The 26,959-nt window shown below is 36.7% G+C and overlaps 1 protein-coding gene and 1 non-coding gene across 2 annotated transcripts in view; both read left to right on the top strand.

Moving 5' to 3' along the window:
* The window catches only part of DNAAF6 (dynein axonemal assembly factor 6), a gene marked incomplete at its 5' end in the record, with an annotated part of 34,134 nt that extends 10,456 nt beyond the window's left edge, over window positions 1-23,678 (top strand). The window contains 4 exons of the mRNA XM_027089527.1: window positions 1,131-1,236; window positions 4,167-4,263; window positions 18,576-18,661; window positions 23,398-23,678. Coding sequence (XP_026945328.1) covers window positions 1,131-1,236; window positions 4,167-4,263; window positions 18,576-18,661; window positions 23,398-23,527 — 419 coding nt within the window. The remainder of the gene's footprint in view (window positions 1-1,130; window positions 1,237-4,166; window positions 4,264-18,575; window positions 18,662-23,397) is intronic.
* Window positions 22,212-22,284, top strand: TRNAK-UUU (transfer RNA lysine (anticodon UUU)). Its single transcript has one exon. It is a non-coding gene; the product is annotated as a tRNA-Lys (tRNA).
* Window positions 23,679-26,959: the final 3,281 nt, after the last annotated feature.

Consider the following 26,959-nt stretch of genomic DNA (forward strand, 5'->3'; position numbering starts at 1 on the left):
TTTGCCTTTGGGAAGTCTGATGTCTTCTGCCAGCATTCAGTAGGTGTTCTGTAGGAGTTGTTCCACATGTAGATGTATTTCTGACGTATTTGTGGGGAGGAAGTTGATCTCCACGTCTTACTCCTCCGCCATCTTGAAGGTCCTCTGAATGGTTAAACTTTACTGCTACTATTGGAGGGACTCCTGAGGAGGCAGGGGGTGGCTGTGGCTCACTGTGGGGACGAAGACACTGGCAGCAACTGCTCTGGCAAGTACTCATTGGTGTGAGCCCCCATTTACTTTCAAACATTTAAATATGACATGTAGAAACCCCAGGCATGTGCTCAGTTGACATAAAGGACAAATGAGAGAGATTTTCTTTAGAGCCCATGTCTATATGAGGAAAATAATGGATTAAAAATGATCATTGTCTCTACTGTTTTCAGTTTCTTTCACTGATAATATTTTTAAAGAACTATGTCAGGCTTGCACGGAAAAGGTATCAAGGGACTTTTAAATAGTAAAACACAAGGCAAGATAAAGTATTTCTATCCAAATCAGATTGATTGCATGTTTGATTTGTTCTTTTATGTAAAAATATTTTACGTATGATCCTATTTGTTTCTGAAAAAATGTGTAATATTTCTTTGCATATATGTTGTATATAATATATATTTTATACACAATATGTTATTTTATGTACTAAATATTTGTATATTATATGTTTTATATGTGTATATACACATATATGTATATATATTTCTGTAGATATAGATATAGATATACGCACATATACAGAGAGAGAGAGAGAGAGAGAGAGAGAGACTGGAAAGATGTACACCAGAATGCTATCATTGATCATCTCTGGGTGGTTAGAATGTAGATTATTTTATTTTCTTCTTTTTGCTTATATGTGTTTTCCAAATTTTCTACAATTATTATTACAACTCTTCAGTGTATTGGCTGTGTGTTGATTAAAAATTTAAGTCAATTGTTACGAATTTAGCTTCTCTGACCAAAAACCAAGCTAGCGATTACAAATAGAAAATATTTCACTTCAGTGATCCCAAACTTAGTGTGAAGAAGAACAGGAGAAATTTCAAGGGGTAAAACAGGCAAAAGCTTCAACTTTATCTTCCCTTTCTTCACAGTCATCCCTCAAACAAGTGATGAAAATAGTGAGCACATCTGGAATCCGGAGGAGGTTCCAGAAGGGGCAGAGTACCATGATGTGTGGGATATTAGAGAAACACCAGAGTAAGTCAAATGAAGCCAGGAACATGTTTTTTGGGGTTTAAGTTAGATGTGTCATCTGATACCAGTCTGTTTTTGACAAGATTCATAATGTAACTTCTACCACATAAAAGGTAAAACTATGGTGACACACAGAAGGCATGTGTAATTGATGAGTTTTTTCCTTCTAGAGCAGAAACAAATATTAAGACATAATACCTTTCTTTCAGTTATTATCTAACAAAAAGTGAAAAGTAGTCATTTCCATTATCAATTTATATTTAATATCATTTAGTTGTATAATGTGGAAGTAACAGTGGGTAAAACCAGCCCATTAAATTACAAGCATTCATACAAACTAAATTATTATGCCATGTTTTTGTGTCAAAGACTTGCTTTTAATTACTCAGTGTTCCACAATTTCAGTAAAAGGCTATGTTCTGCCACCAATTATCAGCTGTTACCTGGACTAATTTACTAGTTATTTTAGGATTATGTTTAGTATATTGTGCAAGCAGGATTAAAGGCTTGCTTTCTAGTCTTTTAGTAGAAATTATAAATATGAATTTTAGAATTATCATAAAAAGCCTTTCGTACGAATAAGTGAAATCACTCATACTGTTAAGGATTAAAGTGTGTTTACATACATAATTGAAATTAATGATTAAATACACTAAGCTTTAAATATGTATTTTAAAATAAAATCTTGTTTGAATATTTAGAATAGCTTGAAAAACAAAGGCAATATTTATTAAATTATAGTGTGCTTTATGATGTCTTGAAAACTTCTATGGCAAATGATCTGAGAACTTTTCTAATTCTGACTGTAAAACTGTGTCCAATGCTTAAAAAAAAAAAAACGATGCTTCTATCTTCTATGTCAGTTCTGAAAATAGAAGCAGTGGGAGACTGCAGATAATTAACTAGAGAAAAAGTGTCCAGCTTTCAAATAAACAATGTAAAAAAAAGTAAACCTCATAAAAAAAGGGGATTTTAAAACATTTCTGTCTGCATCTTAAGTATGAAGGGAGTGAATCCCAGGTTATGTTTATACAGTGCCCACACATCCCTGTGAAAGGTAAGATTTAAGTCATTCATTTGTCACATAGTTTAATGAATGTCAAACATCCATATGTGGCAAGCTCCAAATCTGAGAAAATTTTAATTTTTCATCCTGATGTTTGATGTTCTGTAGAAAGAACATCCCTCAAAGCTTTAAATGAACAAGAACTCCAGTCAGGATATGAAGAAAATTGCTTTATAAGATTTTTTAATCTCTATTTTCTATGTTATGCAAATACATTTCGAACTGTCCCAATTGGTAAAGAAGAAAATGGGTAAAGAAGGTGAACAGGCAGATCACAAAAGAAGAATCACAAGTTACCAAATAAAAAATAATAAGGGCCTGAGCTAAGTCACTGGCCTTGGAGAGAAATATGAGGGTCTTTATTTGAGAGATATTTGAAGGAAGATTTGGTATTTGATTAGATATAATGAATGAGAGGAAAGCAGTAGCTAGAGCAAATCCATGTGGGAGTCCTGGGCATATAGATCAATATCTTTCTGTTTTGTTTTAACTTGGCTTCACCTTTGTGAATACCTGGTAGCTGTTACAGTCTATTAAGAAAAAAGTGTCCTATCTCAAATAGCTATTTACTGTTAGCCCTATTCCAACTCAGAGAAGTCCCTCTTTCATCCTTGGGCATTCCTATTTGCAAGTGGTCAGAAGTTCAATGTCTCCAGATACAATTTTCCAACCGCCTACTATATACATTTGCCTGGATGTCCCAAGGCACCTCACATTCCACACACCCTAAACCAAACTCACCATTTCCCCTCCACCTACATTCCCAATCACAGTTAGTGGCTTCACTGTTCACCCAGTCACCCAAGCGAGTAACCTCAGCATCATCTTTGATGCTTTCCTCTCATTCATTATATCTAGTCAAATACCAAATCTTCCTTCAAATATTTGTAAATGTTTACTTACTTCATTCCATCTAAAAAGATAGGGTAGGGACTTCCCTGGCGGTCCAGTGGTTAAGGTTCTGTGCTTCCAGTGCAGGGGGTGTGGGTTCAATCAGGGAACTAAGATCCCACATGCTGTGCAGTGCGACCAAAATAAATAAATAAATAAAATTAAAATTAAAAAATAAAAAGATATAGTTCATTATGGCTGGGGGTTTCTATAAACCACTCTATCCCTGGGGTCCCAAATTTGGGGGCAAGGAAAGATTTATGAATTGTCATGTGTGAGGTGAAATACCAGGAAAACCTTTCACTGAACTAAGAATTCTGTAGGACTAAATTCTAAACACTATAGTTGTACCGGTGCTGACTACACTACCAGTGTTTCTACTGTAGAATTTTTGAGGTAGAAAACACAATAGAGATCATTTAGTTCAAACCCACCCCCTCCCATAAATTGTACAAATCCGGAAGCTGAGCACATGAGTTTGTGACTTGACCAAGATCACACAGTTAATGACAGAAAGAGTACGAAACCTGGATTTTCTAACTCTACTCTGAGGCTTAAATTTAACAGAGGAATGCTTCCATCTATCCATCAAACCCTGGATTATGGGCTCACTATTCTTCTGAGCCATTGTTTTCCAGGAAAGGACCTTCCTTTTTTCTTCTGCTTTTACTCTTATTAGAATCTTGTTAGAAGTTCCCTCAATCTATTTTATTTGTATAGCTCTGAAATAGTCAAGCTTTATTTTTAGAAACCAGTATACACAACATAAATCCTGACAGTGTTAGGTATTTTTGACTGAATTTCTAGACTTTTCTTCCCTTATATTCTGCTACATGCCTGAAAAACTGCAAGCACTTTATTTATTTTGTCCTTTTATTTTTTGTAATAGCATGTCCTCATAAGTTTCTAGTTTTCTGCTCTGTGACAGGAAATTGCTCTTTCATTTGAGTCTCTATATCGCTGGCTTTTTTTTCAGATATGAAATTGTGTTCAAACAGAAGGTGGGAACTGAAGATATGTTCCTAGGATTGACCAGAAAGGACCCTTCAACTGCGTGTTGTAAGGATCTAGTGGTAAGCCCCTCCCCTCTTCCCCATTTTCCATTTGACCATTATAGTTAAATTGACTGTTGTATACATAATACCATAGGCAAGGCTGTAAACCCTTTAAAAATAGTGGTTGCTATGTTTGAGGTACTAAGGGAATAATAGGATAGACAGTTTAAAATTGGCAAACATGTACAAAATAAACTAAGTTTACACATGTGGATAAGATTTACAAATAAACAGAATCATATGACATAATGCACTACTTCTAGTCCTAATAAAACTGCCCAATCTGGACTGAATTTTCTTTCATCCTAGTTCTGTCCCATACATGTCATCTGATTGGTTATTAATTTCTGATGAGTGACAGTCAATCAAAAAGTAATATTTCCTTCCCTGAATCGGTCTTATCTCTTATATCTGTATTTCTTTTAATGACTCAACTTACATTGGGGGACATAAAAGGGGATTTTTTTTTCTTAAATTTTGGATCTGAACTACTGACTTAACCCTCTCAAAAGACATCCAAAATGTTACTTGGCTCCCTTGTCTGAATGACACTACAGCATGTTGAAGAGCATCCTTTGCCAAGCCACTGTTTCTGTATAATAACAGTAGCGATACCAACAATATCAATAAGACTTCCTTACTGGGCCTAATCAAGAGTGTGGAATGCAACTCACTTTGGCAATATACACTAGTAATTCTGGTGTTTGGTGCTGGGAATTTATTTTTTGAGATCAGGGGCTGTGCATCTGTATTTTCCCCTCCCTCTCTTATAATACTCTACAACACAGAGTACTGAAGTACCCATAGGAGATGCTTAATATTTTTCCTGAAGCAAAAGGTAAATGCATTCTCTCTTTTGCATAAACTTCAGGCTTTCTCTTATTAGCAAAATCTAAGACATTCAGTTGGATCACATAACATAATAGGAATAGCGTCTTTAAGGACCTCAGGAGATTTTTCAAACTTAATGAGTTAAGGTTTCAAGTGATCTTGAAGTAATTAGCTCCCAGGGTTTTACCAGTAATATTCAAATTTCTCTCTCTTAAATGACTGTAGGATTATGTTTTTGATGTTTGGTATTGCGGATTACTCTAAACTCTAAAGAAATTCTAGGCCCTAAATAAATAAAACTGTTGTGAGCCTTTCCATTTCCCTCATGCAGCTTGCTCCCAGCATTAATAATAAAGGTATGCTGAATGAAGAATCTTGGAAACTAAATCACACCTCAGAGTAGGAGTACACAATTTATCTAAAACTCAACATGTATGTACAGAAAAAGACTTGATCCCTCCCTCTAATGAGCTTATAATTGACTGGGGAGACTAAACTAACATAAATGAACCCATTTTATTATTAACAATTAAATTCAGTGTTGACAATTTTAAGTTTGCCAGGAGTTCAGACGGTTTGGATAAGACATGGACACCTTTGAATGCCAGAAACAGATGAAACATTTGTTGGTGCCATGGCACTTCACCACATGTATAGCATTCTTTTCCTCTTTCTTTTTCTTCATACATTCAATCTTTAAATACTACTACATACCAGACACTGTCCTAAGTACTAGGGATACAAAGACAAATAAGAAACAGTCAATTACCCTCAAGGAATTTACAGGTAATGAGATGGACACCTAAAAAGTCATTGCAGTTCACTATGGCAAGTACATATTTAGAGGCATATACCAGGTACGTGGTGACATGAAGCAGAAAGGGCAGAAGGGGATCAACACCAGGTGGATAGGATTTCTCCAGTGGACAGCATTCCAAGAAGGGCATTCCAAACAGAGGTAAGAGCACATGGAAATGTATCCAGGCATGAAATAGCATGACCTATTTGGGTAAGCATTGAGTGTAACAAGAGTAAAGAATAATTGTGGACAGTGGTGTACTGGTAAGCTGTCCCTCAAAAAAGAAAAAAGAAAACAGATCTGCGCTTGAATTTTATCCTATAGGCATATTAATGATGACACCCACTGTCATTGCTTAACCCTGCTGGGAAGACTCCGACTGCAGAGGTTAATGACCTCATCTCAGATATTTCTGGCACAATTTTTAAGCTTATTATTCCTGTTAATAATATGGCATTTTTTCAACTCTAAGACATCATCAAATTGTAGATGTGCCATTTGTTTAGTAACATAGGAAAAATAGGTATACTACTATATTAAATATGCACATTGTGTGATTCATCCCAATAACAGAAACATAAAAATGTGAGGAAAATTGCACCTTAGAATTGGCTAAATATGTTATTTGGGTCCTGGACCTGGTCTCTATGTAACAATCTGACCCAGAGACTTTAAGAAGAAGCCCTCTGCTTAAGCTGAGGAAGGTAATAGGAACGCAAATAATCTGTTTAAATACAAGAACTGATTTGGGGTTTAAAAACTTACAAGAACCGCCTTTCCTTTACCCTCCCCAGACTCCAAATAAGAAAGCAAGATTTATGAGTCCTAAATCAAAGTGTTGATCCTAAACAAAATTCTGAGTTAAGAATATGTATGTCTTCAGCAAACCTTCCATCTTTTCCTTCTAACCCCAACCCAGAGAGTTCCATTATCCAAATTATGCCTGCTGCTCTACTCCTGAGTTTGTAGTTACCAAGCTTCCCGTGCCTTAATCTATATTTGGGCATTTTATTTTCTAAATAAAAACTGTATATATTTAAAGTATACAATATATTGATTTGATATACATATACATAGTGAAATGATTACTACAGTCAAGCTGATTAACATATCATCTCTTCACATACCATTTGTGTGTGTGGGTGTGTGTGGTGATAGCACCTGAAATCTACCCTTAGCAATTTCCCAATATTCAATACAGTATTATTAACTATTGTCATCATGCTGTACATTAATTTTAGAGCTAGAACTAAGCCAGTGGTTTGCAGGTTTGTTTTGTTTTGCTTTTAGCTGCCAAGTCTTTTCTTCAAACAGAATTCTGTGAGAAAGCCTAACATATAAAACACGTACTACTGCCTTGGTTAAAAGGGTGCTATCATCTATGAGACAGCTCCTAGGAGAAAAACTGAGGCTCTTTGTAACACAGTTTGAAAGTGTTGATTTAGACTTTCCTCCTTATATTACAGTAGGGAAAATAAGGTCATGCTTACAATGCCTCTTACACTGATATAAGAGAGTCTAGAGGGCGTTTCCTCCTAGGTGACATGCATGTTTTTCCTTAAACTTCATGAGTAGAATGCCTCTGTCTTATTTTATTTTATCTTCAATTATATTTTCTCTTTTATCTTCTATACTCTCCATCCCTCCCCACAAGACTTCTACTATAATGGATTTGATACATATCCTTGAATACATATTTATCATTGTTTTCTGTAATTTTTAAAATTCAACAAATACTTATTGAGCATTTACTACAGGCCAGACACTTGACATACAGTGTTGAACAAAATAGATATAAGGTTCTCCTTCTCTGCAGGTGCTTAACTGTTAAGAGGTCAAATAGTCCATAAGCAGCAGCACATATTTTCATAGATCCATCCGATAAGGAAACAAGTCCAAAAGGATATAGTTTATTACTTATACAGACGGCATAAGCAAGATCAGCATGGTATCAGCTCCCCATGTCCCTTTGCCCCACAGGACAACATTGAACTACAGGAGCCAGATGACAGGTGACACAAGTAGTGGGGCACTCTTGCTGAAGAGCCAACTATAGACTGCAGCTAAGCTGTTTAACAGCCTGCCTCTATACCCAGGGGAAGGGAGGTGGAAAATCCTATGCCTCATTGAAACATCATGGCATCCTCCTGCAAGATAGGGAGCCTCCAAGGTCGAAAGACAGATAAGAAACAGCCTTGAGGCAACTCCTCACAAGACTGCCTATCTTCTCATGCTGTAAGAGAATCACAGGATGTTCTGCCAAGACCTAGGGCAGACTGAAGTTGAGCCTTGCTTACGTGGCCTATGTGAATAGTGCACAGTTGCCAGAATGCCATAGTGGAGCCATTTCCCTACATTTACAGCCCATAAATAAAAGTTTCTATCCTGATTGTCTTCACTTAACATGATATAGTAACAGAAAACAATTTATATAATGCTTACTATGTGCCAGGCATTTCTCTAGGAACTTTGCACATAGTAACTCATTATTCCCACGCCAAAACTCTATGAAATAAGTGCTGTTATCCCCATTTTACAAATGAGGTTACTGAAGCACAAGGAAGTTAAATAACTTGCTTAAGGTCACACATTTAAACTCTGGCAGAACTACGATTTGAATCCAGGCAGTTTGAATTTGATAGAAGTGATATGGGTACAAAAAAGAGGAAATCCAAGCAGACTTCACAAAACAGGTGGGATGTGATGACATTTGAGGAACATAATAGTTTGCCAGGGTGGAACAGCTGTCTAAGCAGAGTAAACAGAATAAGCAAAGGCATAGTGCTGTGAAAGTATATGATGTGTTTTGAGAACTATATGTGATGTTCTTGGAGCCCCAGAATGCACTGGTGTGGAGTAATAAAAGATAAAACAGAATACCCAGCTTAGAGGTAGTTGTAAAAGTCTTTGAATATCATACCATATGCTGTGGACTGAATCGTGTCCCCCGCCCCCCCCCCCGGCAATTCATATGTTGAAGCCCTAACTCCCAGTGTGATGGTATTCAGAGATGGAGCCTTTGGGAGGTAATTAGGTTTAGATGAGGTCACATGTGTGGGGCCCTCATGATGATATTACTGCCCTTATTCAAAGAGATACCAGAGCGCTTGCCCTGCTTGCTTTCTATCCCTGCCATGTGAGCACGGTGAAAAGGCAGCCAGAAAGAGAGCTCTCGCCAGAAGCCAACCATGCTGGCATGTCTGGCGTTCTCAGACTTTCCAGTCTATAGTATTTTGTTATGGCAGCCCAAGCAGACTAAGATACCATGAAATTTGGACTTATTTTGTGGGCATTAGAGCTCCTCGACGTTTTAAAGTAAGTGAGTTAAACAAGTAGATGTGTATTTCAGAGCAATTCTAGTTGTTGGTGGAGATTATGGTAAGAGATGAGTGTGAGTTTGGGAGACTGGTGATAGGAAAACCAGTTGATAGACAGTTGCACTAATTCAGGTAAGAGAAGTAAGAGCCTGGACTATGGCAGTGGAGATAGAGAGGAAAGAATGGTTTCAGTAAACATTTTGGAGGTACAGTTGACCCTTAAACAATGCAGGGGTTAGGGGCACCTACCCTCCACACAGTCAGAAATCTGCTTCTAACTTTATGGTTGGCCCTCCACATCTGTGGTTCTGCATCCATGGATTCAACCAACTGTAGATGTGTAGTATGTATTTATTGAAAAACAAAACACATATAAGTGGACCCACACAGTTCAAACCCAGTGTTGTTCAAGGATCCACGGTAGTATCGACAGGATTTAGAAAGTGGTTGAATGTGATATGTAAGGGAGAAACAGGAGTCAGATTTCTAGCTTGAGTGACTAGGTGAATGGTGATGGCATTAATCGAGATATGGGGAGGTAAAGTGGTTTATATCTGGATGGTAATCTTAGAGATGTTTTTTATTCATATTTGCTCATCTGAATTTTCTATATTTTTTACAACTACTATTACTTTTGGAATGAGAGTAAACAAAGGTGGTTTTGTTTGTGTTGTAGGGATCAGGTATGGAATGCAAAAGAGAAAGAAGACAAAGTTCTATAAGAAAAATATTAAGTTCGGGTAATATTGAGTTTGAAGTGCCTGTAGAAAATCTTGTTGGATGTGTCCAGCAGGCTGTTAGAAATACAAGTCTCTATGGAATTCAAAGACAGAGACTAGAGATGTTGATTTTCAGAGTTGGTGTTTGCTCTCTGCAGGGGTTAGAATATAATACCACAGAGTGCTGGCTTTCATCAGGCTTGGAATGAAGTAGAACTGTTTTTAAGTAACATGTGTATGTTTGGAGAGGGGGAGGAGTTGAGGGGGATACTAGGAAACTTGCAGAAATGGGTCTAACCAGGGACAGAATAAATGGCCCTTGGGACGGGGTCAACAATCAGAGACAAAGTTCTAACAGAGACATTGTAAATTCTAACTCAAGTTCCAGGCTAGGTATTGAAAACTAAGAGACATCGGCTCAATGAAATGAGGTTGGAATTGTGACATGGCTTTAGAAATGCAAACAATGGGCTTCCCTGGTGGCACAGTGGTTGAGAGTCCGCCTGCCAAAGCAGGGGACATGGGTTCGAGCCCTGGTCTGGGAAGATCCCACATGCCGCGGAGCAACTAGGCCCGCGCCCCACAACTACTGAGCCTGTGCTCTAGAGCCCAGGGGCCACAGCTACTGAGCCTGTGTGCCGCAACTATTGAAGCCCACACATCTGGAGCCCGTGCTCTGCAGCGAGAGGGGCCACCACAGTGAGAAGCCCATGCACCGCAGCGAAGAGTAGCCCCCGCTCGCCCCAACTAGAGAAAGCCCGCGTGCAGCAACGAAGACCCAACGCAGCCAAAAATAAAAAATAAATAAATTTATTAAAAAAAAAAAAGAAATGCAAACAATGATGATGGAGAAGCCAAAAAGCTGTCCTAGAAACAAGGTGGGAAGAATGGGAACCTGCCTACCCCTGAGAAACAGGGATTACTGAGGTACCTGACCTCTTGGGTGCCAGTTGGGGAGAGTGGAAAAGGAATTTTAGGTATCAAAGATATGTAAGCAGATAGCCTGGCTTCCCCATAGGACTATTTGTGGCAGAAATGGGGATGGGTGAGTGGGGAAGTAGGTCAGTGGATTTCCATTTTCACCCATGGGTGTTTAACAGCACACTATCTCTAAAATCCAAAAATGAATGGGGCTAGGTTTGTTGATATTCTGCCAAATGGCCCATCATTTGTTCTAGGAGCGGGGACAAACCTGCAGATGGCTTGATACTCTTTTTGAGCTGCCATGGATACATAATATTTTGGTGCTCCTACTATAATGGATCTATATTGATAAGGGGACATGTTAATGTGACTAAAAACAAGCCATTAAGCCTCTTTTTATTTTTCATTGTCACCTCCTCACTGGGATATGAGCCTTACTCCATCTTTAAACCTCACTGGGAACGGGGTGAGAGTCAGGGATGGCATAGGAGTCAGTCACCATCTGGCAGACACAACCAAGAGTCACATGTTTTATCACACATATTCATCTCAGAAAGAGCTATCAATCATTCTGAGCAAAGTGTCTGCATGTCCTCTAAGAATTCACTTCTTTCTTTAATGGCATGCTTCTCAAATCCCGATTTCTCTGTTAAGGTTAAAACAGTCATTTTCATTTACTTCTTATGAATAAATAGATTTGGCTGCTTGAAAATGGAGTGGATTCTCTTTCCCATTTAAAATTCTGGAGGATGGACACCTTTTTATGGTAGGCTTTCTGATTATGCTAACCTTACCTGACTGGTTATTTATCAGACTGTGTGTCAGGGAGAAGGATATTTCAGCTGTAATACAATTCCTTATTATCAGCTCCAGGCAGCACAGTAAACCTTCAATTAAATTTCTTATAGTTCTTTCAGTAATATAGATACATTTATAGTTAATATCATAATATTTTTCCATAACGATGGTAGGGGGATGAATACCTCCCTTAAAAGCTAATCTAATTGTATAGACTTAATATATTTCTGATGATGGAATTTATATATATTTAAAATTTTAAATAATACCAAAATTAGTAGAGTTGAAAATAAAAGTCCCCGAAAATGAGAGAGATAGAGATAGATAGATGCACAGATAGAGATTGAGAAAGACAGAGAGGTGAGAGAGGGACAGGGTGTTTGAGATGGGCTTAAGGTCAGGTATTAAATAAGGGTGAAAGATATCTTATACATATTACTTGGTAACAAAATCAGTAATTTTACATTCTGATTATGTCATTTTGAGGAGGTTTAATCAAATATTTTAATTATATGGTCCAGAATCCTTGAACCAGAACTGGCAGAAACTTCTGAACCTATGCAAGCAGATTCACAGGTTGACCATAGAAAACACAAATATTTGAGGGATGGATAAAGGAAGAGGAACTCAGAAGGATATGCAGAGATGGAGAAAGCTATAACAGTATCTCCCACTGTAGAAAAGTAAAGCAGGATTAGGATGCAGAAGAAAATTTTTAGATTCATCAGTTTAGAAGACATTGGTGATTTTTGGAAGAGAGCAGCTTCAGAGGCATGGTAGGGGCCAACACTGGGTTGCAGAAAGCTGAGAAGTGGATAGGAATTGAGGAAGAGAAGGCAGCAAATATAGATTGTTCTTTGAGAAAGTTTAGCAGTGAAAGGGAGGAGAGAGAGGAGATGGTTTGTTGAAGAGGAGGCCCGGTTTAGGGATTTTTTTTTTAGGATAGGAGAGACTTAAGAATGCTTTTCAGTTGATGACAAGAATCCATTCATTACTGTGGCTAAAACTTCCAAAACTGTGTTGAATAAGAGTGGTGAGAGTGGGCAACCTTGTCTTGTTCCTGATCGTAGTGGAAATGCTTTCAGTTTTTCACCATTGAGGACAATGTTGGCTGTGGGTTTGTCATATATGGCCTTTATTATGTTGAGGAAAGTTCCCTCTATGCCTACTTTCTGCAGGGTTTTTATCATAAATGGGTGTTGAATTTTGTCGAAAGCTTTCTCTGCATCTATTGAGATAATCATATGGTTTTTCTCCTTCAATTTGTTAATACGGTGTATCACGTTGATTGATTTGCATATATTGAAGAATCCTTGCATTCCTGGAATAAACCCCACTTAATCATGGTGTATGATCCTTTTAATGTGCTGTTGGATACTCTTTGCTAGGATTTTGTTGAGGGTTTTTGCATCTATGTTCATCAGTGATATTGGCCTGTAGTTTTCTTTCTTTGTCACATCCTTGTCTGGTTTTGTTATCAGGGTGATGGTGGCCTCGTAGAATGAGTTTGGGAGTGTTCCTCCCTCTGCTATATTTTGGAAGAGTTTGAGAAGGATAGGTGTTAGCTCTTCTCTAAATGTATAATAGAATTCACCTGTGAAGCCATCAGAGAAGAAAAGGAAGTAAAAGGAATCCAAATCGGAAAAGAAGTAAAGTTGTCACTGTTTGCAGATGACATGATACTATACATAGAGAATCCTAAAGATGCTACTAGAAAACTACTAGAGCTAATGAATGAATTTGGTAAAATAGCAGGATACAAAATTAATGCACAGAAATCTCTTGCATTCCTATACACTAATGATGAAAAATCTGAAAGTGAAATCAAGAAAACACTCCCATTTACCATTGCAACAAAAAGAATAAAATATCTAGGGATAAACCTACCTAAGGAGACAAAAGACCTGTATGCAGAAAATTATAAGACACTGATGAAAGAAATTAAAGATGATACAAATAGATGGAGAGCTATACCATGTTCTTGGATTGGAAGAATCAACATTGTGAAAATGACTCTACTACCCAAAGCAATCTACCGATTCAATGCAATCCCTATCAAACTACCACTGGCATTTTTCACAGAAATAGAACAAAACATTTCACAATTTGTATGGAAACACAAAAGACCCTGAATAGCCAAAGCAATCTTGAGAACGAAAAACGGAGCTGGAGGAATCAGGCTCCCAGACTTCAGACTATACTACAAAGCTACAGTCATCAAGACAGTATGGTACTGGCACAAAAACAGAAAGATAGATCAATGGAACAGGATAGAAAGCCCAGAGGTAAACACACGCACATATGGTCACCTTATTTTTGATAAAGGAGGCAGGAAAGTACAGTGGAGAAAGGACAGCCTCTTCAGTAAGTGGTGCTGGTAAAACTAGACCAGTACATGTAAAAGTATGAGATTAGATCACTCCCTAACACCATACACAAAAATAGCTCAAAATGGATTAAAGACCTAAATGTAAGGCCAGAAACTATCAAACTCTTAGAGGAAAACATAGGCAGAACCCTCTATGACATAAATCACAGCAAGATCCTTTTTGACCCACCTCCTAGAGAAATGGAAATAAAAACAAAAATAAACAAATGGGACCTAATGAAACTTCAAAGCTTTTGCACAGCAAAGGAAACCATAAACAAGACCAAAAGACAACCCTCAGAATGGGAGAAAATATTTGCAAATGAAGCAACTGACAAAGGATTAATCTCCAAAATCTATAAGCAGCTCATGCAGCTCAATAACAAAAAAACAAACAACCTAATCCAAAAATGGGCAGAAGACCTAAATAGACATTTCTCCAAAGAAAATGTACAGATTTCCAACAAACACATGAAAGGATGCTCAACATCACTAATCATTAGAGAAACGCAAATCTAAACTAAACTTACTCTTGACTCCTGTGAGAGGAGAGGAGTCATGCTCCATGATCTTATGAAACAGACATGGCCATATAGTACTGGAATGTTTCACCATGGTAACTTTATAGAAAATGTATCCATTAATATTAAAAGATATCTGTTGGTTTTGTGTCCTAGTTTTGGAGAACACATACCTCTATATTTTTATTCTCCAGAGGTAAATACTTATACAATTTCAAAGTAGGGGGTCCATCACCTTTACATTTTTTCACTTTCCTATAAATTATCATTGTTCCTGAGAGTTTTTATAAAATATTTATTATGGCTGCAATGGAAAAAATATCTCACATGCGTTTCCATAGTAAAACAATGGGAAATTAAATCACTGAAGCAATTCAGAATGGGTCCTACCCAAACTTTTTCTGTTAATCAAAGTTTCCTAATGTTATGTTTCAAATGGAAACTCATATAGTCTTAATTTCTTTGCTAAAAATCAAGTATATTGGAGGTAGTTGCTGTATTTCTGTCAAATGAAAATATTTTTACAATATCTAGAACCTGTAAAGTAAGACTATCTTCCAAAGCGACAGGCCAAATTTTTCTGTATATCTTAAGCTTCACTAAAATTTCAGTAGGTAGCATAGACTGGTCAAGTTATATATATAAGGTATGTATCACTTATTCTTTTGTTCTGGCATTCAGGAAATGACAGTTCAGGAGGAAGCCTAAAATGGTTGATCTCCAACAAACACTTGCTGTTTGGCCTTCTCATTTCAATTTTCAAACAACTTAAAATATGATCAAAGACACTCATCAGAGGACCTGAGGAGCCTGTATTAATCACTTATAGATTTTAAGAACCACCTTGTCATATAAATTTAGCATAAGAACAAGACAATAAAGAGGAAATTTAAAACTCAAAATGACAATCTCACATTAATGACCCCACCCCAAAGGTTTTGGCATATTAAGCCAGCTCTTTTACAACACATAGAGGAGAATAAATGAATGACAATGAAAAATAATTTGTAAGTAATTTGACCTACATTTACCCATTTCTAGGAAAGCCCCAAAGTGAATTCCTATAGAGACTAAAGGAGTAGTTTCAACTACTTGCCCGAAGACAGGCTGAACATGGGAAAAAGGGATCTCACAAACTTTAAATTAGTGGACTCTTTTCCTGTTACTTTTTATTCATAAGGCCGGAAGGCAGAAGTGTAAATTGAAGTTAGTGTTGGGTATGGTGGTAGCCAGGCTTTGAGATGGTCCGCAATGATTCTCACCTCCTGATATTCATCCCTTTGTGTAGTCCCCTCTCACATCGAATGGGGCTGACCTGTATAACCAATAGGATATTACAGAAATGAAAGTGTATAATTTCTGAGGCTACATTTTTTAAAAAGGCATGGTTTCTGTCTCACACTTTTGGATCATTCACTCTGGGGAGAAGACAGCTGTTGTGTCATAAGGACACTCAGGGCCCTAAGTCCTATGGAGAAGTCCATGTGGTGAAGAACAGATGTTGCAGGAAGGGGGACCCCTTCCAGGGCCCGAGAGTGGGCTCTTGTCTAATACTCAGAAATGAATTGTCCAAGGAGACACACGTGCTGACAAAGCAAGAGACTTTATTGGGGAGGGGCACCTGGGTGGCGAGCAGCAGGGTAAGGGAACCCAGGAGGACTGCTCTGCCACGTGGCTCTCAGCCTCAGGTTTTATGGTAATGGGGTTAGTTTCCGGGTTGTCTCTGGCCAGTCACTCTGACTCAGGGTCCTTCTTGCTGGTGTGTGCATGGCTCAGCCAAGATGGATTCCAGCGAGGAGGATTCTGGGAGGTTGGTAGGACATATGGACTGACGTCTCCTTTTAACCTTTCCCGAATTCTTCGGTTGGTAGTAGCTTATTAGTTCTGCATTCCTTACCAGGACCTCCTGTTGTAAGATAACTCATGCAAGTGGTTACTGTCGGGCCTGGCCAGGGTGGGTGGTTTTGGTCAGTGGTTCCCCTAACACTGAGCCCTCTTGCCAACAGCCATGTGAGTGAGCCACCTTGGATGCAAATTCTCTAGCCCCAGTAAAGCCTTCAGATGTCTGCAGCTCAGCCAGTATTTTAACCACAACCTCATGATAGACCCTAACTAAGCCAGAACTACCTAGCTAAGCCACTCCTGAATTCCTAACCTATGAAAAATGTGTAAGATAATAAAAGTTTATTGTTGTTTTGAGCCATTAAATTAAGGGGGGGAGGAAGTATAATTGGTTTTCGTTATACAACAATAGATAACTAATAAGCAATAATATGTGACAGAACCAGAATTCAAGCCCAAGTTTGACTCCAAAGGTTGAGCTCCCAAAAGGTTGAAAGTTTCCCAATGACATTTTTAGCTATTTTCATTAGTTTACCTATTAAAATAATTTTTCTTTGAAATGAATTCAGTTTGCCTCCTATGTAAAGAGAGGAACATCAATCCCTTTGTTTGGTCAGTGACATACTGTATTTACTAATACTGGACAAGTTAGGTCTTGGGTACAGTCAGTTCGAAGTCAATAATAACAATGTCTATTTTCCAGGTATTCAATAAAAGTATTTCTGAAGAAGTCTGATTCATGTTTCAGGAGGAGTTTCTCTGTTGACTCTTCATTGAATCTTCTACCTTATGAGATATTAATGTGTATCATTAAGGAACTTAATTTGTTCCTTCTCCTGTCCCTCCTCTGAAACCATTTTAGTACACAATTTTAATTTCCTCAAGAGGAAAAATTAATGAGTTGTTTCTGAATTACCCTTAACTAGAGTTGCAAACAATTTTAAGAACCACTTTGAAATTCTACCCAAAAGTTGTATCTAAATTTCACTTGTCATAATTTTTTTTTCCTTACTCAAATGTCATTTCGACCCTGGGGAAATAATTTTTTACCTTGAAAGAGATAAACATTTCAAACTAAAGAAGCAAATATTTGTACTTCTTAGTCCAGGTGAAATGAGTCATCCTGCAACTAAAGAACATCTCAACCTGACTATCAGATCTGAATGTTATTGAAGTAAGAATAGGTCTTTCTTGTCCAGTAGACTGCTCATTTAATTTGAGGTAGAGCCCCTATAACTACCTCTTTGAGAAATGTTCTATTTCTCTCATTCAAAGCATCTCTAATTAAGAAGATATGAATTTTCAAAATATAAATTAGGAGGTAATTCTTTGTTTAATGAAAATATTAACTAAAGGATATATTTAGATAGTAGGACCTGTAGAGCTCTATTTACAAATGTTTGTTTATATACAGTTTAATAAAGTAAAATATAACTCACAGACATGTATTTATTCACATACTTTATATCACAAAAACACTATTGCCTATTTTAAGCTTCTTATAAGGAATTCTAATTTTTCCCACTACTTATTTGATATGTATTTCCTTTATAACCTGTTGCTTTTATGCTTGCTATTCCAGCTCTGAACTCACCAGATATCCAAGATTTCAAGTCTTCTAGCTCATAATTGAGATGAGACAGTTTTAAGTGAAATCTTACTAAATCAATAAATAGTCCCATTTTTGTGTAGGGGTCATATTGTTATTTCTCTTTTGTTCTGTTAACAACTTTTCTGGACCCCTACATTTCTCCAGGAAATGTGTATGGGAGTTTATACCAGGAGACTATAACATGGCATCACCAACCCACACCCAACATGAGAACTAACCACTTTTTATACAAAGTACCCAGTGATATAAAAGTAGTTGAAGGTCCCCAACTCTAGCAGGTGCACTAGTATGCACCTTCAAGCAGTGAATGTACAGGCATGTAACCAAAGTGTTTCTATAATAGTTTTGGAGGCAGATAGATCTTAGTCAAATTACAGACAGTTGCCTTGGGTCACTCACTAAACTTTTCTGTATCTTGGTTTCTCCATCTGTAAAATGGGGGTAATAATCACTGCTTCTCAAGATTGTTACAAGGAAAGAGCATAGTCTGGCACATAGTCGGCATTAAATAAGTATTACTTCTCATTCCCCTGTCTTTTACTGCACTCTTCAAATTAACTGTTCCTCAAGACAACAGTATTTTTCATTTTCTCTTTCAGATTAAAATTAAACTGCCAAATACGATCACTTCTGAAATTGAACTCAACGTTCAGGAAATGACCCTTGACCTCCGTACTCCTAATAAGTGAGTAAAACTTAGAACTAGAATAATGAATATTATAATATTAATGAACCTTTAGTCAATATCCTTTATAAAAGTGTACGTAATTATTTTGTATCACTCCTAAAGTCTGAAGAAAAGTGAAAAAGTCAGTCATTCAGATGTTTGATCTAGGTAATATAAACATATATTTGTAAATACCTAGATTTTTTCCTACTTTACATGCATACATTTGGATTAGGTTGATACCACCAAGACATAGTCCTTGACATTCAGATACAGTTTGCTTATCTGTCAGGAAAAATAGCTAGAGGTGAAAATCTCTTAAGTTGTAAGTCTTGCATGTGGCTTTCTGGTACAGTGATGGCATGAAAGAAGCAATCTTTAAGCATATTGGATACTGTGGGGCTCTAAGGTTAAATTTGATTATATTCATCTAGAAATCAACAAAAAGTCTTATCAATTGCTTAAAACAAAAGTTCTAACAGCGAATTTATCACTAGATCCTCAAGTTGCATGAATACATTTAAAAATAATGCAGATGATAATGGAATAATTCAACTAAACATTTGATATTTTCAAAGTAGTCTTGTTATTATACAAGTTCAAATCATGTTCCCCGAACACAATGTATACGGTAAAATTCTGATAAAAATGTTTATCTTGAAACCTGGATAAATCAGCCCTGTCTCTCAAAACTAACTCTATAAGGAGGGAATCTATAGAACCTGGCAGGTGCTAGATAAAATGTCTAAATATCTCACTGCTTTGTTCACTTTTCATCTGGATGTATAGCAGTGAGCACACTTTGGCTGAGTGCAGTGATTCTTTGTAACTCATAGACATTTCAAACTGGGTGCGGGGAGCAGTCAGCTCCTAACACATTCTCTTCCTTCCATTATCAGTACCTACAATTGTCCTTTGTTGATTGTAGGGCTTCAAGAAAATAACAAAATTAAATCTCTGGTACAAAAGACTTCTGTGTGTAAACAACCCAACGTAAAATGCATAGCTTAACCTTGATTTCTACAGTTGATGCATTTAACCCCAAATGATCTACAGATGAATACATATCAAATATTTTCTCATTACTTAATATGATTTCAAAAATGTATTCACTCAAAAAAAGTCTCATATTATAAAAATTACATTCCCTATTCCTACCATTCACTTCAAGGAGTATTGTAATTTTTTTCCATTACATGTTATACACGCATTTACTCTTCCACACAAACTTTGCAAGGAAAGTTGGTTAAATGAACAGTCAAATTTTTCATGATATTTGTGCACTTGTTAAAAGCACACACATATCTACACACTATGGAGTTAATTTCCGTTCCCCTAGCAGTTCTCACTGTCTCCATCCATCTTTAGGCAGCTGCTCTGGCTACGCTGTCATTCCAGATATTTATCAGAGCTCACTAAATGAAAGACTCACACAGAGATATTTTTCCACATAGAATGTAGGCTGCACTAGGTCATTTGGATCTTACAGTACTTATACATTAAATGCTCAGTGCATGAAGGTACTGTCTCTTAAGAAGAAGATTCATTAATTAAGATAGAAGACAGAAGATAGAATTAAAGTTTTTATCACTTTTCCTAAACACTTGAACATACTTTGGAGCCATGCTATTACCTGAAATTGTATTATTGGAAATGTGTCTTGTTTTTTAGTTTATTGATATGCACATCTACTTTCTTTAGTTTCTAACTTTGACACCTGTAACACTATGCTTACCGGCTCCAAGAAAGATAAGAGCGGACATTCTGCTAATGTATCTATAAGGCAAAACAAGTGAATTTATTTTAACTGAATTGACTAGTAATATCAGTCTATTGATAGTCAACTGCATTAAAATTATAAATAAAACAGAATTTTAGCATTGTAGATGGAAAAGAAATAAAACAGTTTGCTGAATTCTTCATTTTTTACAACGTTGTTTTGGTATGTAGATTCCCAACATGGAGTAGATAGAAAGGAAGAAAGATAGGGGAAATTGTATAATGTCTCAGAATCTCCTGACTTTATCTTCATATGGGGTTTCATTAGTTTTTAAGATGAATTCTAAGAATATCATAAATGAATTCCTTGAATGTGATAATAAAAACACACTCTGAAGACAAATATGAGTTAATTTTTGGTTGTGTGTTGCTTTAGATTATCTCACCTTTGCGGTGCTCCTTTGATTTATTGCATTGGCCAAAAAGTTATTTCGGGTTTTTCCATATGTCTTCCAAGAAAACTCGAACGAAATTTTTGGCCAACCCAATAGATTGAGAGTTGGCTGATATTCAAAGACGTAAACACCTAAAAAAATATTTTCTAAATGGAATAGTGAACTGCAGCTCAGTAGCTATTTCTGCACTTTCTTTGAAAATAGTTATGTCTCCAATAGGAAACGTTAAAAAGGCCATGTCCTTTTTTTATCCCAGATATGTAAATCAAATAATTTATTAACTACATAAAATAAAAAGTGCATTATGTGAATATGTACAGAACAAGGTTGTCCTTTATTTAAATCTCTTGCAAGAAACATCAACTTGGGGCTTCCCTGGTGGCGCAGTGGTTGAGAGTCTGCCTGCTGATGCAGGGGACACGGGTTCGTGCCCCGGTCCGGGAAGATCCCACATGCAGTGGAGCGGCTGGGCCCGTGAGCCATGGCTGCTGAGCCTGTGCGTCCGGAGCCTGTGCTCCGCAACGGGAGAGGCCACAACAGTGAGAGGCCCGCGTACCACAAAAAAAAAAAAAAAAAAGAAAGAAACATCAACTTGAATTCTCTAATATAAATGTAAACATGTGAGTCTATAGAGTTCACTGTACAGATAATTTTGGGGTTTTACTTTCATATATTATTGTTTGCATTTAAATAATTTCTAATGAAAATTAACACTGGATAAACATTTGATCAGTGACTAAACTGTAGCTTCTTAAAAGGCAAATATATTTTCAAAGTAGAGGCAGAGGGATTGGGTTCAAATGTTCATTCATATTTTATTATAGTACTAATTTATACCAGTTATTCAAATATCATTTTGTGGTGACCTGTTTGCTTTTCATTCGTTTATTCATTCAGTCAACAAACATTTATGAAGTCTGCTAGACACTGGGGGGACACCGAAATAAAACACAGTCCTGTTCTTCAATGAATTGTATATGATTAAGTATTAGTAGAATTTTATATTGTTTAAAATATAACTCTCACTTCAGATATCACACAGTATTTTCCTTCTTCTAAGAGCCTAAAAAAGTTGCACAGTTTCTACTCAAAATTTTAGTATGGGAAGCTGTACTACTAAGGACTAGACAAAAATGCAGGGATAGATGGACCATTCCAATGGCCACTGTCTCTTTTGAATTTATTTCTCTCTGGATAGAGAAGTGTACATTATCATTGGAACTCCTTCTTCAACTGATTTTAGGTGTCTTTTAGTGCAATGAAGCTACCACCACTGAGCTTTGCTTTCTTTTAAAAGTGAATATACTATCATTTGTAGAATAAGGGATAAAGCAAATCTAACTCTAGTACAACCTATATTGTAAACAACTTTAAAAAGATGGACTCTCGGGAATTCCCTGGTGGTCCAGTGGTTAGGACTTGGTGCTTTTACTGCCGTGGGCCCAGGTTCGATCCTTGGTCAGGGAACTAAGATCCTGCAAGCTGTGCAGCATGGCCAAAAAAAAAAAAAAAAGGACTCAATGGTTTTTGCACCCATTTTTTTTGAGATGCCAAATATTACAGGGTATATTAAGAAACATCGCGATTTCATTACTTCAAGTGGAGAAAGTTGTTTCTCCTACCCCAGATATTTGGAATGGAACAAGAGTAACAGAAAATTCCTCCTATAGGTTCCAGAGATGTGTGATAAATACTTTTAATGAGCCCAGTTTCCTGAACTTAGGTCTTTGCAAATGAGCAAAGAAGCAATTGATTTTCAAGGGCTTTATTTTCAAATACTAGTTCTTTGTACAAGTATTCAATAAGTACCCCTAAAAATTACCACATTTCCTATACTGATTTGGACCTTATACCTTCTAAAAGAGCTTTTCTGCCCACTTTTTATAGAGATACTCAAGCCTTCTCTACTGAGAATGTGAGGTAACAAGTGTTTCATGTATTTAATTTTCTTCAGATACCAGCATGTGCCGACCCTATGCATAATTCAGATTCATACCACTATGACAGAATTATGGATGTCTCATCCCAACCATGCATCTAAAGCATACAATTATCCAGCAGCTGAGCCATAAACTGCAAACTACACTCAGCAATCTCTCACAGGAAATTTTTGCCAATGTATAGTAGAAAGAACAGAAGCAGGCAGAGAAAAGCACTTTCATTGATCTGGTATTGAAATCATTCCAGGCCTGAATTTCAATAACTACACCTAATGTAGTAGTAGAGATTCAGTTGTGTTAGCAGAATTATTTAGAACCATTCCAATTTTCAGGTTTCTATCAGGCAGCCACGTTCCATCTACACATAAGTATGACTGGCAATAGATCTATCCAGCCAACTTAAAGTTGCAATGGTTCTATTTCTATGCCAATAAACATAGCCTGAGACTACGTGTATATAATGCAAAATGAGGTCAATTTAGAAAAAAAGAGGGGTGGTCAAAACCACTGGTTGGATTTTTAAGGCCAAAAAAATGGTATACTAAATAGTTTTTTGGTTCCTAACATTGTGGTGATATATATTGCTTCCCATTGTCTTGATATCACTGATTCTAGGTTTTTATTTTGTTTTGTTTTTTAGGAAGCTGTTGTTAACCCTTCCCTATCCTGTGGAATGCAACAGTGCCAAAGCTTTCTATATCGCTGAAACTGAGACTCTCGAGGTCACCATGACTATGAAACGAGAGTTGGATTTTATTAATTTCTTCTGAAACAACATGAATAAGGAGGAAAAGTGGTAAAATACCACTGATAAAAAATTTAAAAAACTTTGAAAAAATTGGTTAATGTTTACTATCTTCTCTTTATTATTCTGACATATTTCAGGCAGGGCCTAAATTCAATTCTAATACTATTCTCATCATTTACAGTCATTTCTATTAATCTAGTAGGAAATGCTGTTTTCTCATACTAATAAGCTATTCCATTTTTATAGTGATAGCTGGATAGAATTTACAGGCTAACCAATTAGATTACTACATGGTCAGCTAAATAACTGAAATATGACCATGAAATCGTTGGTCCACTTATTTCAGTAGTTTGAAGAACTTAAGCCAATTGATTATACCATGGTACAATCAGGTGCATAGCAATTGGTCATTACTGTCACCAGAAAAGTTTATTTAGTTTCCTTTTTGTTGATTTAATCAAATGATTTCGAGTGTTCTCTGTTTAGGCTCTCACTATTGTTCTGGAATATACAAATAACAGAGGATTATAAATAGTTTGATGTGCCATACTAACAACATGTTTACTTGAATAAGAAATACTCTTGAGCACACAGTGTTATTTGGCTTCCTCGGTCCTGTTCTCAGTGTTTGGATCTATTTAAGTTAAAAATACTTTCCTTTTGTGCACTAATAATTATTAACAATGCCTTTATGAGTACTGTGTTTATATTAATTGAATTTCTTGACATTTAAAAGGAATATAAAGAAAAGTGTGGCGCATTTACAAATCCTGTCTCTCTCATTTCGTATATCGTAATTGGACATACTTATGTTTGAATTTGTACCCTGCCTCTTCTGTACTGTATTGCATAAGTTTACTTTAGAATTATTTATGAATAACTTGACTTGGTGTCACACATCATTGTAGAACTCTGGAGTTACCTGGGAGTAAAGTTTGAAAAGAGATGAACAGCGGAAAGATGTGAACAATTAAGGGACTAAATACTCAAGCAGATATTGTCTAGGTTTAATTATGCAGATAACTATGAAGCATCTAGTTTATGACTAGATCAAATAGAAGGAAAAGACTGAGATTTTGGAAAAAGTGGTTATGTTAAAACACCAAGCTCTTGTAGAGAATTTGACTTTGAAATTACCACCATGACTTTCTTCTGAGGGTGGGATTAACTGAAAAGAAGTTAGTGTCTGTGAATTTAAGTCCATGGTGTCACAGAATTAAGAGTGTCCTACTTTGCTTTCTTAACATCTTTTTAAAAGGCTGTATTTTAAGAATTTAAGACTATACCCTAAACTTTAAACTCTGGAGTAAGCCTAAGCAGTAGCCAATATTTTTCTTCTCTAGAGAGCAACAGTGAGTCAGTGGAAAATGTATCTCTTCTTTCTATGTAGTGGCCCTAATTACAAAGACCATTATTACTCAAGCTGACTGTATGTGTACAAGTTGTCCCTGGAAGAGAAGATAGAGCATATCCAGGGCAACTTGAATTGGGCTTTGGTTATGTTGTACTGTATCAATTATATAATGAAACAGAGCTTCAGGACAAGAAATGTGATCCAGTAATTTATACCCATCTTCAAATCATCCTACTTCACTGTCCTTGGCCTCAGAAGTAACAACTTTGTTATCATTGCTGTTTTGTTTTTTTAAGCTAATTCACAGGACTTTTCTCTCTTTAAAGGGGAATAGTCCATTAAAGCAAATGTAGAAAAAGAGAATACAAAAGGAAGTTAAAACCACGATTGTGGCATATTATTAGCCTTCTCCTTCATGAACTTCTTTACCTCCCTTTTTGGTTTTATAATCTCAAGTTGTGTTTGTGAAGATTCAGTCATTCATTCATGCACTCATTAATGCATTCTTTCAACAAATATCCACTGAGCATTTACCACATGCCTGGCACTATGTTATGTGCTGGGCATATAGCAATGAGCAAACCGGATGTGGTCCTTGTCCTCGTGGAGCAAGTAGTTTAGCAAGGGAGACCAACAATAACCAAGTAAACACGTAAACACATATTTTCAAGTTTATTATTAGTATGAAGGAGAACAATGCGTGCTTTGAGAATATCAGAGAAACCAAACCTAGTCTGGGGAAGGAGGTCAGAAAAGGCTCCCCTAAGGATTTCATACTCAGCTGAAACATGGAGAATAACTAGGATTTAGCCAGGCAAAGAGAGTGTTGAGGGAAGGAGGGTGGTAGGGCTTCTAAGTGCAAGGAGTAGCAAATGTGAAGACCCAGGATGGAAAGAACCTGGAGCGTAGAGTTCAAGGAAATTAAAGCCTGTGTGGTTGAAGTAGAATGAATCTGGCAAGTGTGACTGGAGGTAAGGTTGGAAATGTAGGCTGGAGCAATATCACGTAGAACCTTACAGGCCAAGGTTAGGAACTTGAATTTTATTCTAAGTTCTTTGTAGAAGAGGATGTATTTGGAGGCAAGAATGAAAATGAGGAGACCACTTAGGAAGCTATTGCAATAGCCTAGGCAAGTTATTATTCTACACTTCATCCTAAGTAAAATTCATTTGATTTTTTTCTAATTAGAAAAAAAGTACATGCTTACATGATCCAAGTAGGAAACTTTAACAATACAGAAAAGCTCTTTAAAAATAAAGCACCCACCTCCTAGAGAAATGGAAATACAAACAAAAAGAAACAAATGGGACCTAATGAAACTTAAAACTTTTGCACAGCAAAGGAAACCATAAACAAGACGAAAAGACAACCCTCAGAATGGGAGAAAATATTTGCAAATGAAGCCACTGACAAAGGACTAATCTCCAAAATTTACAAGCAGCTCATGCAGCTCAACATCAAAAAAAAACAACCCAATCCAAAAATGGGCAGAAGACCTAAATAGACATTTCTCCAAAGAAGATATACAGATTGCCAACAAACACATGAAAGAATGCTCAACATCATTAACCATTAGAGAAATGCAAATCAAAACTACAATGAGATATCATCTCACACCGGTCAGAATGGCCATCATCAAAAAATCTAGAAACAATAAATGCTGGAGAGGGTGTGGAGAAAAGGGAACACTCTTGCACCGTTGGTGGGAATGTAAATTGATACAGCCACTATGGAGAACAGTATGGAGGTTCCTTAAAAAACTAAAAATAGAACTGCCATACGACCCAGCAATCCCACTACTGGGCATATACCCTGAGAAAACCATAATTCAAAAAGAGTCATGTACCAAAATGTTCATTGCAGCTCTATTTACAATAGCCAGGACATGGAAGCAACCTAAGTGTCCATCAACAGATGAATGGATAAAGAAGATGTGGCACATATACACAATGGAATATTACTCAGCCATAAAAAGAAACGAAATTGAGTTATTTGTAGTGAGGTGGATGGACCTGGACTCTGTTATATAGAGTGAAGTAAGTCAGAAAGAGAAAAACAAATACTGTATGCTAACACATATATATGGAATCTAAGAAAAAA

Source organism: Aethalodelphis obliquidens, unplaced genomic scaffold (assembly GCF_003676395.1).
Source record: "Aethalodelphis obliquidens isolate GAN/ISIS:26980383/991018 unplaced genomic scaffold, ASM367639v1 scaffold66, whole genome shotgun sequence".
Classification (NCBI taxonomy): domain Eukaryota; kingdom Metazoa; phylum Chordata; class Mammalia; order Artiodactyla; family Delphinidae; genus Aethalodelphis; species Aethalodelphis obliquidens.